Source organism: Merops nubicus, unplaced genomic scaffold (genome assembly GCF_000691845.1).
Source record: "Merops nubicus isolate BGI_N331 unplaced genomic scaffold, ASM69184v1 Scaffold24571, whole genome shotgun sequence".
In the NCBI taxonomy this organism is placed as follows: Eukaryota; Metazoa; Chordata; class Aves; order Coraciiformes; family Meropidae; genus Merops; species Merops nubicus.
In genome coordinates this window covers 1-10,912 of record NW_008590600.1, presented here as the reverse complement: position 1 = coordinate 10,912, position 10,912 = coordinate 1, and the positions used below count along the sequence as shown (strand labels likewise).

Genomic DNA, 10,912 nt, shown 5'->3' with positions numbered 1-10,912 from the left:
GTATTATTGTTTAGATTTTGTGGGATTTAGGTGGAAGTAAGCACAATAGAAGTCAAGCTGCAGTGTTGAGTACTTCAGCTTTTTTTCCCCATTTTCAGTACAAAAGAAAGTTAGAAATTATCATACAACATTCAGAAGCGTGCTGTGATAGAACTAGAATGTTAATGTTAATCATATCTTCTTTTCTTTCCTTTTTTAAGGCTTCACAAGGCTTGCAGCTCAGGCAGTATCTATTGTAATCAGCAAGTTACCTACAGTGATTGCATGTTTGCCTCCCCCAATTAAGTACTTCTTTTTTCTGGCTGAGAGAAAAATGTCAAGAAACTTTGCTGAATTGAAGAAAGCTGGTCTGCTTGTCTGGAACTTGATTGTAATTATATGTCGGATATTTGAGGATGGAAATACTGCAGAACTTTTAACAGGTGCAACACTTGACAGATGGAGCAAAGAAAAGCTCAGTTTAGTTCGTGTGTGCTTAGAGAGTATTGTGGGAAAACAGAAAAGTGGTCCCAAGCAAGTGACCCAGAAGGTTATACAAAGCATTGAGCAGCAAAGACCAAACTGGATTGAGACCCAGTTGCTAAAGGCAAGAAAATTGAGCATAGACTGGTAAGAATGTGGTATTTTTCAAATGTTGTTTGTCCTTTATTTTACTGGGTTATTGGCATGTTTATGGCTATTGTTCAGTTTAAAAGTATCCCAGATGAACAGGGATCCTACAGAAAATGGATTAGTTCTTAATGTTGATGTTTCATAGCATATTTTTGCAACTTAATTGCATGGTTGAAACTGTAAACCATGTTTTTTTCATCAGAACAGTGTCTTCATAGTTCTTAAAGATTTCACATTTTCAGGGTGATTCAGAAATGTTGAAAATTTATCTGGTGTATCCTTGACAATGTGAACAGGTACACTGACGAAAAGGAACCACAATATATTAATTAATCTTGCTCTGGTGATTAAGAGGGACTATGGAATGCTTTCAGTGTTCATCTGTGGTTAAAAAGTAAGCATACTTCATTTTAAAACATAACAGACCCTGAGGGCAAGTAGGATATATCAAAACAGGACAAGGAGAGTACCCTGCTGTGCCTTTCTGAGGAAATATCAACCTTCCCTGCAGATTTGACATTAAGGTCTGAGTGTTTTAAATCCTTATAATGATTTTTCAAGGAGCTGTGTACATGTCAATGTGTTCCTGGTCCAATCTGTTTTAATGTTGACATCGTCTACCGTTCTATAAAAATACTATTCATCAGCTCTCCAATATTAGATTTATTGGACTTACATGACTCACTGAATTAAATTGTTGACTCCTGAAAGTAAGATTGCTTTTATTTTTTCAATAAATATTCTTGAAGGTTGCAGTCGTTGCTACCCTGACAGTAATTGTCCATATAAACAAAGCACATAGTGATTGCAGGTTGGAATCACTGGCACCAGTGAACAGAGTTCCACGCGGTGCTCTAAGGGACTGTGTCCTCTTTATACAAGCAGTTAACATGAGTAGCACTCAGCAATTATGGTGTCCCATGAATACTCATTGACATTGACCTTTGTCATCTTTAAATTTCCACTTAATACTAATTTACAAGCTATAATCCAGTGATTAAAAGATTGAAGCCAGAGCCAGTGGCTGAAGGAGTCACAGAATTAAAAAGCCCTAATGATAACGTGTAAATTGATACTTAACAGAATGGCTCCACAATACAATTTTGATATCACTGAGACAATAGGTGTTTCTTAAAAAATGCAAATGTGAAGATAATGCTGTGGATAACCTCTAAAAACTAAGATGTCAGTATTTCCACTTTTGAAGCTGAGAATTGTGAATTAATATACTACTCTATTTTCCAACATACTGCAATAATTCTCTGTTATCTATCAGGTATCAGACTGTGGGAAATGAATGTGAGAAAATGTTTTCTGTATGTCTATAGTGTCAAAGTGAAAACTAATTTGTGACTAGTGCTCCTAATGCTAAGTTTAAGAAACTGAAGAATGCATTACCTGCTCCCCACGTAGGTAGTTACATGATGTATTTATGAACCTCAGTCCCCTAATTTAAGTGGGATTTCTGCAACAGGAGTCTAGCAGAAATGTGACTTTTCCATTTTATATTCAAAAATCATGAGTCTGCTTCTGGGGGGGATAAAAAAACTAGTTAATAAATAGCTGAGATATGCAATGTATAAAGAAATCATTATTATAAATGCAAGTTATAAAACTAATCTATTACAGCTGAAATTTAAATATCAATTAACATAAGTCGTGGTCACATAATCACTAAACTCAGAGCAGATATTTCAAGAGGAAACTTTTGATGCTTATGTGAGTTCTTTTAAATAAGAATGCTTATATTTGAAAATCTTAAGTTGATGTACAATTATGCTCTGTAGAGTTTTCTCATAATTAAAGGAGCTTGTAGGTGTCTGTATGCACATTCATTTGTATATATATATTTATGAATGGTTATAGACTTTCAATAGATGGAGTGTATAGAAGTAAATAAACCCCATAAATTGCAAAAAATTATTTGAGATTCACCTACACAGTTGTGGAAACATCTTCAAAGTGCACTGGGGTTTTGTAAGCAAAAGTCTTGCTTGATTTCATGTTGTGTTATTGTTATCAGGACTGCTAGCTACATAAAGAGTGTAAATATTATATAGGTTATTCTGTTGTGGCATACAAATTTAGCAGTTTTTAGGTAGATTAAAAAAAAAAAACCTTCAATGAAAGGCTCAGAAAGTGGCAGTTGTATGCATTGCCTGTCTGTGCACTGCCTGGAAACATTACTATTCATTAAAATAACCTTCACTTCGTGGTAGCTCCAGAGCTGTAAACAGCCACGTTAGATTCTGGAGAACAGGCACCCGAGAAGAAAAGAAATGTCTGTCTTTGCAAAGTAATTTGTCGAGTTGAAGATTATTGTTTTTCATCCTGGTGACCCTGACTTGGCTGGCTGGGTGCATATACAGATTAAGATGAATGCAGTTATTCCTTGGCTGAGGTCTGCCTCTTTCAGGGCACATTCTTCCTAATGACATGATTGATAGGCAGTCCCAAATCCAGAGAGGAACTCATTAATCATTGCACTGACTGAATCCAATCATCTGCTTCACCTGCACAGTGACGGGCAGGAAAGGATACAATTTGGGCACTGACACTGATACACTCCTTTGCCAGAGGTCCTCAACTTTTTCAATGTCAGTCGCTAAGAAGTTTGACAAGAAATTCAGGTTTTATCTCTAAGTGCCACTGAAGGATCAGCCTTAAGTGTGCTTTTGTTCTGGAGATCAATTTCTGTGAAGCTTTTCTGTAAAATACACCATAATAACAGAGTATCTCTTACCTCCATTCAGCAAAGAACAAAATTATAGTTTATATTTTGAAACTATTTGCTCTGTAGGACGTGCTGAAGCTGCATGTGGAAGCAATATCAGCTTTAATGTCCAGCAGCTGTGTAGCATTTCAGGGAGCCTGCAGGTCAAACATCAACTTTGGGCACAGCTAACTTTGTGATCACCACACACTTTCAACAGTGAGCAGCAGCTTATAGCTGACTGTACCAAAAAGTGTTGGGTTTTTTGTTTGTTTTTCTTCTAAGAAATTAAAATATTGCTTTCTGATCCAGAATGCTTCTTTGGTCTATTCTAAATTAATCCAGTAATGACTGTGGAAGGGATAATACACTCTGCTGGCCTTTCAAGTTCTTGATACGTCTGTGCCATGATGCTGATATAGATTAATCTGTGTTGCAGCTCTAATATTTGAGGAAAATAATTAGGTTTTGGTACTTTTTTACTTAGTTCTTTAATGCTGCTCAGTACTACACCAGCACAGAGCTGGTAGCTTACCTTTGTGAGTAGAGAGGTCAGTCTAACAATGGTCAGAGTTTGGAGTGCACAGTCTGAAGTCGTTTGCTCCTGTAACCTTCAGATTTCTTTTTTTTTGTAGCAGCTTCTGCAGAAATACTTTTAAGAAGAACACAGAGCAGCACAGGGCAAAAAGTGCAACAAGTGGCAAATAGGCACCTTTGAAATGGTTACCACCGTACCAGTGGGAAGAAAAAGACTTCAGTTTAAAACTTCTAACCTATACTTAGAGTAATGGCTACCTTTCTGACATGTTAATTATGCTTTAATATGTGCAGCGACAGGAAAAAAAAAGAATGTACAAAAGATCAAATGCAAATGGCATTTCTGGTAGCAAGGATACTTCTCTAGTGGAAAATAAAATAAAAAAAAAAATATTTGCTGCTTATAGGCCCGTAAAAAACGTTTTATGTGTTCATCTTTCAGGTTAAATATAATACACAGATGTTATTTAGCATTTATTATGTGTTTGTGTAAAGTCTTATGAGATGTACATACAGCAACAATTGTTTTATGCAAGCCAAATCATTATACTTTTTTTAACATGTAGCTTTAACTGAGCTTGTATTAATATTTTGATTTTTAGAAATGTAACTCGTGAATGTTTCTATCTTTTCTATATTCTACTGCCAAGCCTTCTAAATCCCAGTCCTCTAAATCCAAATCTTTTTCCTTTTTTTAACAGTCCTTTTAGTTTGATTTTGTATTAGTATTTCGAGTTTCAGAAATTTAACATAGAAATATTTGTATCTTCTCTATATTCTAGTGCCTCAGTCACAGTAGAAGGTGCAACGTTAGAGGAAGGAGGTATTGCACTTGGATTCACTGAGCAGAAAATAAACATGATGGTCCTGGATATCTGCCACAAACCAGGTGGCAGCGACTACCTGAGGCAAATTTATCACATCATCCGGCTCAATGAGGTAGGGAAACGGCCTTTTTACCGAGCAATTAGGTGTGTACTGGCCTGAGGCAGCGTCTGCTGGCAGCTAAGGGTTAGTCAAGGAGGTGATAATGCTTCTTAAAGTCAATATGAAATCCTATATTGCATTGTAATAGAATCCATTCGGCTTAGGCTTTTCTGCCTTTGTACCGAAAAGATTGCTTTGTGGGAAACAATGGAGATGTTATTTATGTACTTAAACAGGAGCATGGCTCATAAACCTCCTTCAGTTTCATACTGTAGACCACGGATACATTTGAGGAGTTTGAACACAGTTTAAAAAAAAAGAAGTTTAAGTATAAAGAAAGTCAGCAAGGCTTTTGAAAAATGGACTGTTACAGGAAGTAAAATTAGACGTGGTAAATCAGTTCTCCTGGTTTAACAAACAAACCAACCAACCCTCCAGCAGTAGAGAGGAAGTAAACGCATCCACATGAAAACCTTACTCTATTTAAGAACTCAGTTTGGTTAAAGTGCTGTTGAAATTGCAGTAAACAAATTCACATTTTGTTTGCTGCACGTGGAGTTTGGGCCACGTGAGAGAATTATCTCATTATTTCTAAGGCTGTCCTAAATGGCCCAGAGTTACCAAAAGCATCCTGATTTTCATACACTGAAATAAACATGGGCTGGCTTAAATTGTATGATAACACAGATCTACACGGCTTAATTAAGAAAGTTCTGTTTATTAGCTTCAATTGCTAAATTGCTGTTCCTTGAATGCATAAGCAGGTGCTGTGGAGATCATGGCGAGTGTACAGAAGTGTTTGTAATAAAATGCAAAATAATGCAAATATAGGCATAGGCCAAGATTGGCCTTAAAAAAAAAATACAGAAAAAAAGGAAAGAAGAAACAGATTAGGCAGCTCTGTGTGTATGAAGGGGATAGAGAGCAGCCCAGTACTGGCACTGTGTGAAAATCAGATCAACTGTTTAGTCCCTAAGTACAGGCTTAAAAGCAACCTGTATGCATCTGCATTTAGAAGCTTGAGAAGCAATGTAAGCATGTAGGTAGAGATGGCAGCCTAATATTAATACAATACAGAATCTTTTCAAGTTTCATCTCAAACAATTAAATGGTTCTGGAAGTGAAGTGAAAATTATTACTGTAACACCATTCAAACAAAACCTTTTCACCTGGAGCACGTTCAGGAATACTCTTAAGTGTAGCAGAGTGAGGAAAAGATGATGAGCAAGACCTCCAAAAATAGCATCTAATGCAGGAGTTGGGGCAGTCACTGAGGGGCTGAATGTGCAGGCTGGAGTTTTTATTCGGGTGGGGGAATTAGGTCTGCACCTCCCACATATTGGGTCTGCTAACTCCCCAAATCACTAGGCCATTAGCTGCCTGCGTGGAGCTCCGTCCTTTTCCCCTGTTGGAGTTGTTTCACCTGGTGGAAATTGCTGTAAAAATCCATTCTATAACTTCTGGGGTCAAAAATAGAATGATACTCTAGCTGCAAGGGGTGGAATGCCCACATCGGGTTCTGGAGACCCCGATCCAAGATCTGGCTCCTGTGAGTATTTGGTTATTTATACAAAGTGGAGCAGCTCCAAAAGGAGGTAAGAGGCTGAGAGAATTAGGTGGAAGAGGGACTTTAGCCTGACTTCCCACATCCCAGGTGTCTCTCCTTGAATTTCTGCAGCTAGTAAGGGCTTTGTTAAATATAGAACATTTCTCAGTGGAAAAAACTGTCTTGTTTTTTTTCTTAAAAAGAAAAAAAAATCCTGACCAGCTTGACTCACAGAAGGACTTAACAGTGTTATTTTAAATTGCATTTGAAACCATTACAAAACATTTAGCTTGGTATTACAAGAATGCATTTTCGATATTATTTTTCACATCTTAGATTATGTTTAATGTGCCAGACTGTGAAGAATTGATTGGAGGTCCATCGTTTTGTTTGGAGACTCTTTGGACTGTCAAGGGACCCTATTCTTAAAATTAGTTTGGAGATCTTTATGCTACTCTGCCTAATAATTGTGTGTGAATAGAGAAAAAAGTGATGAGGCAGAAAATTGTTGTCCTCAATTTTCTTTAGAAAAGTGGCTGAAAAGGGATATAGATTCTTGGAAGCTGTATTTGGAAACAGAGCTATGATGTTATCAAGAGCTGTAGTAGATAATGTTGAACTCAAAACAGTTTACAGTGCTTCATGTATTTATAAAAGAAGAATAGTCATTTTTAAAAGCATTCTTGACTAATGGCTTCCAAGGAGGAAGCAACTCTCAGGCTCAATAATAATCCATCTATTTGGCTTCATGCCTAGTCAATGATCATGAGGATATAGGTCAGATGTTTACAAAGGTGATTTCATTTCTATCTACTTCCAGATTTTTTAAACATGACCCTTTCAGAGTCTATGAAATGTACCATAGTAAAGGAGTTCTGAAACTCTTAAACTATGTGTTTGCCATTGTTGACTAGGACAGAATACGCCTGTGCTGGGAGGCGAGCTGTGTACAACTGAAAATGTTTGAACCCTCTCAAGCATGGGTGGAAATTTCCAATAACTGTACAAAAAAAAAACCAAAAAACCCCAAAAACAACAGAATCTGTTTCTGCTGGTTCTGTGACACCTGGAGTGCTGGGTTGCTTCAGAGCTGTCTACAGATCTTAATAAAATGGGTGCATGGAAGGCAGTACATTTATGAAAAATTGGCAAATGTGTAGAAATGGCTTTTAAATAACCCCCTTCAACACGACTTTAAGATCTTTGTTATGGCTTGCAGTCCTTAATGAAAAGGGAAAAAAAAACCCCAAACCAGGCATTTTGTAGGCTGAGAGAATGTAGGTAAGAGACTTAGGGTGTGTTTCCACAGCTGGGTTTTGCTGTTGTCTTAAACAAAAAAAAGCTCTGATATTTTTTTTTTTCTTCTTTTTTCAGTTGATTTTCTGATTGTCTTTGGCTATCCTGACAGTGGGCTGCAACTGGCAGAGAGAGGCAGTCCTGTTCTTTCCCTTGCCCTCGTGCTTTCCCACTCCCAGGCCCTTTGTGCTGGTACTAGAAATCATGTGGCTTGTTTATCTGGCTGAAACCTTTCTTTTTTCTGGCTGATTTCACAACATATGCTAGTGCCAACACAAGGGAGAAACAGCTACAGTCTATGTGTGTTGGGAGGGAACTTGTGCCTTTCAGGCCAGACCACAGTTGGATTAATTTAAACTGATGATGAAATTATTCTTTTTAGAAAGACCCACTGAGGAGCACAGGGTGCCTTGGCAGGTAGTTTACATGTTCCCTCACCTGCACCTGAAGATTTTTAATATCTCAGTAGTACTGCAGTGTAACAGGAGCATTTGCATCCACCCACCTTAATGAAGACTCACCTTGAGTACTTGCTCAATGTTATGGCAATCTTATCATTATGGACTTCATTTTAATAACAATAAACTGTTTAATCACAGGAGTCCTTCCAGAAAATAGATCTGTAAGTGTTTCATTATCCAGCTCTTTGTAAAATGGTTCTATTTAATCAAAACACGTTATTGGCATGCAATGATGATTTATTTACATAGTAGTTTAAGAAGTGAAAACAGAGAATATTGTGGCCAAAATAATCATGCGTCTGTTGCAGTATAGTTTCTGAAATTGCCATGTAAATCATAAATGACTTTTAGTCTTTGCATGCTTAAACAATTGGAAATAGCTTTGAAGAGTGGGAGAGTATTTATTTCCTGTGCTTAAACAACTGGCTTAAACATGTTTGTCAGTTAATTTGTAGTCATGCAGTAACCATTTAATGCTGTTCAAAAAAATAACTTTATATATTTGCGCATAGTTCATTATGTAAAATAAATCATGTGATAGCCATCTTAGATTAGAGCAGGTCATGGAAAACATTTGGTTTTCACTTGAATGGGTTGCCCAGGGAGGGGGTTGAGGCCCCATCCCTGGGGGTCTTTAAGGCCAGGCTGGAGGAGGCTCTGGGCAGCCTGATCTAGTGGGAGGTGTCCCTGCTCATGGCAGAGGGGTTGGAACTGGGGGATCCTTGTGGTCCCTTCCAACCCTGACAGATTCTGATCTGTTTTAGCAGAGGACTTTAGAGCCCTAATGGCTCAATGGTTGGACTTGATGATCTTAAAGGTCCCTTCCAACCTAAATGATTCTATGATATACCTAACATACATACACACAGAGGCATCCATTCTCATTTTATATATATAATTTGTTGACAGTTGCAGAACACTGGCTTGGATTTTTCTGAGTTGCTCCAGTTGGATTGATATCCCTGGTGGCTGTTTATTGCTTCTTGTAAAATGGTGTTAATCCACAAAGTTTCTACTTTGTAAGCAATTACTTATTTCCTCTAATATGAGGCACTTCTCTTAAGCACACTGTGAAGTTATACTTCAAATCTAGCAGATTTCACTTAGAAATCTAGGTGGCATATGCTGTTTTGTGGTTGTCTTTTCTTCTAAAAGGAGTATTTGAAAGAGCAGCTGTCTCGTGAGAATGCTTCTGAAGATGATGATACCTCCAGTCAACACCTGCCTTTGACACTGAAGGGCAAAGAAGAGCAGCCTGTCTTCAACCCCTTCCAGGTGTACCAGCAGTCCTGTGAAAAGGTGTTCAATCAGGTCTGTGAAAAGCTGAGACCTTGGTCATAGTATAATTTTTACTTGTCGATCTCACTCTGGTCATGATAATGACTGAAACTGAAATTACAAAACCGGAGTTAATTACCTGGGTTCACATTTGATGAAGTGCAAAGGAATATTATTACTTGGGAATCTAATGAGGGCACCCTCTAGAATAGCATGATGTTCAAAAAGCCATTATTGTCCTTTTCTTTTATCAGAGTTATTGCATGTAAGACCAATTTGCATTTACTTAGACTTTCTGTGTTGGGTCAGCAGAGGGAAGGGAAGCCCATTAGTGGGGATGACATTTATTACATCTGTGTAATGGTATCTGGGGCTGGGCTTCGTCCTCTGAAAAGTCATGGCAAAACTCCAAGTGCACATTTAGAATCTTCCTGATGAATCTTTCACAGAAATATTGAACACTAAGGTAAAGGATGCTTGGAAATATAGGTTTATCAGAACAGTGGGAATAATCAGGTGAGGAAAAAAAACACAAAAATTTGAAGCGTTCATTTCTCTGTTTCATGTTAAGCCATGTTAGTAATTTGTAGAGGATTATAATTTACTTATAGAAATAATTTCTGATATTGTAAGAGTAAAAGAAGATAGATCTAGTTGCCTGAATCTCTGCTGGAGACCTATGTGATCAGCTCCTTACACAAAAATGGTCTATAGTTGCTGATACCACTTGGACACTTAAAAAAAGTCTTACACCATCGTTTTCCAGTCTCCTGAATCCATCACCTGCACTTTTGAGTCTACCTCTTAGTTCCAAATATTTAAAAGAAATGGTATTACTTGAGCAAGGAATTCACTTTACAGACTTGTGGTAAAGACATCCTTTTTCCATACAGCCCTGCTTTTAAGTAGTACAGTCTCCTTTCCCAGTTCTGAGTGTTTTGGACTATTTCAGCAGTTATACTGCTGTAAAATATTACCCGTTTGTGGTTTTTGGTTTGGCTGGTGGTTTTTTCCCCCTTACTTAGTGACTGTTTAATCATTGTCACGTTGCAATAAAAGTGTTAATATCCTGAAAAAGGAGATTAATACCTATTTCACAAGGCTTCTGACTCCAGAGCAACATTCTTTACAAATATCTCTTTTTTCTTCCACTAGTCCCTCTATGTAGATCTAAAACTGATAGAATTCAGGGCACTACAGAATCACTCCAATTTGAAATGCAGAAAATAGTTTACCATGCCTCAATTCTCAGTTCATTAATAGTGGTAGAGTAAGACCTTCAAGTAGTGACAACTCAGGGCAGAATTCTTCTGCTACATGACAGGTTTACAGAGCTCTATTAATCCACAGATGACAAGGGATAGTTCGTACAAAATTGCTTTGGATTTTGTAAACTTTTGGCATAAAGTCTATTATCTGAATATGGAAAAGTGTTTTAGAGTTAAAAGACAAAAAGAGTAGATTATCAGCATTAAAGCACCATGGGCCAGGTCTGTTGTTGACAATGACAGACTTCTTCCATTATTATTATTATTAATAGTA

General features: G+C 37.5%; 1 protein-coding gene across 1 annotated transcript; it reads left to right on the top strand.

The window, feature by feature from the left end:
• Window positions 1–200: 200 nt before the first annotated feature.
• On the top strand, window positions 201–9,403 carry LOC103782259 (uncharacterized protein KIAA0825-like; the record flags this gene model as incomplete). Its single annotated transcript, XM_008950013.1, has 3 exons — window positions 201–609; window positions 4,645–4,801; window positions 9,248–9,403. Coding segments are annotated over 3 exons (722 nt in total), but the record flags the coding sequence as incomplete, so codon positions are not given.
• Window positions 9,404–10,912: the final 1,509 nt, after the last annotated feature.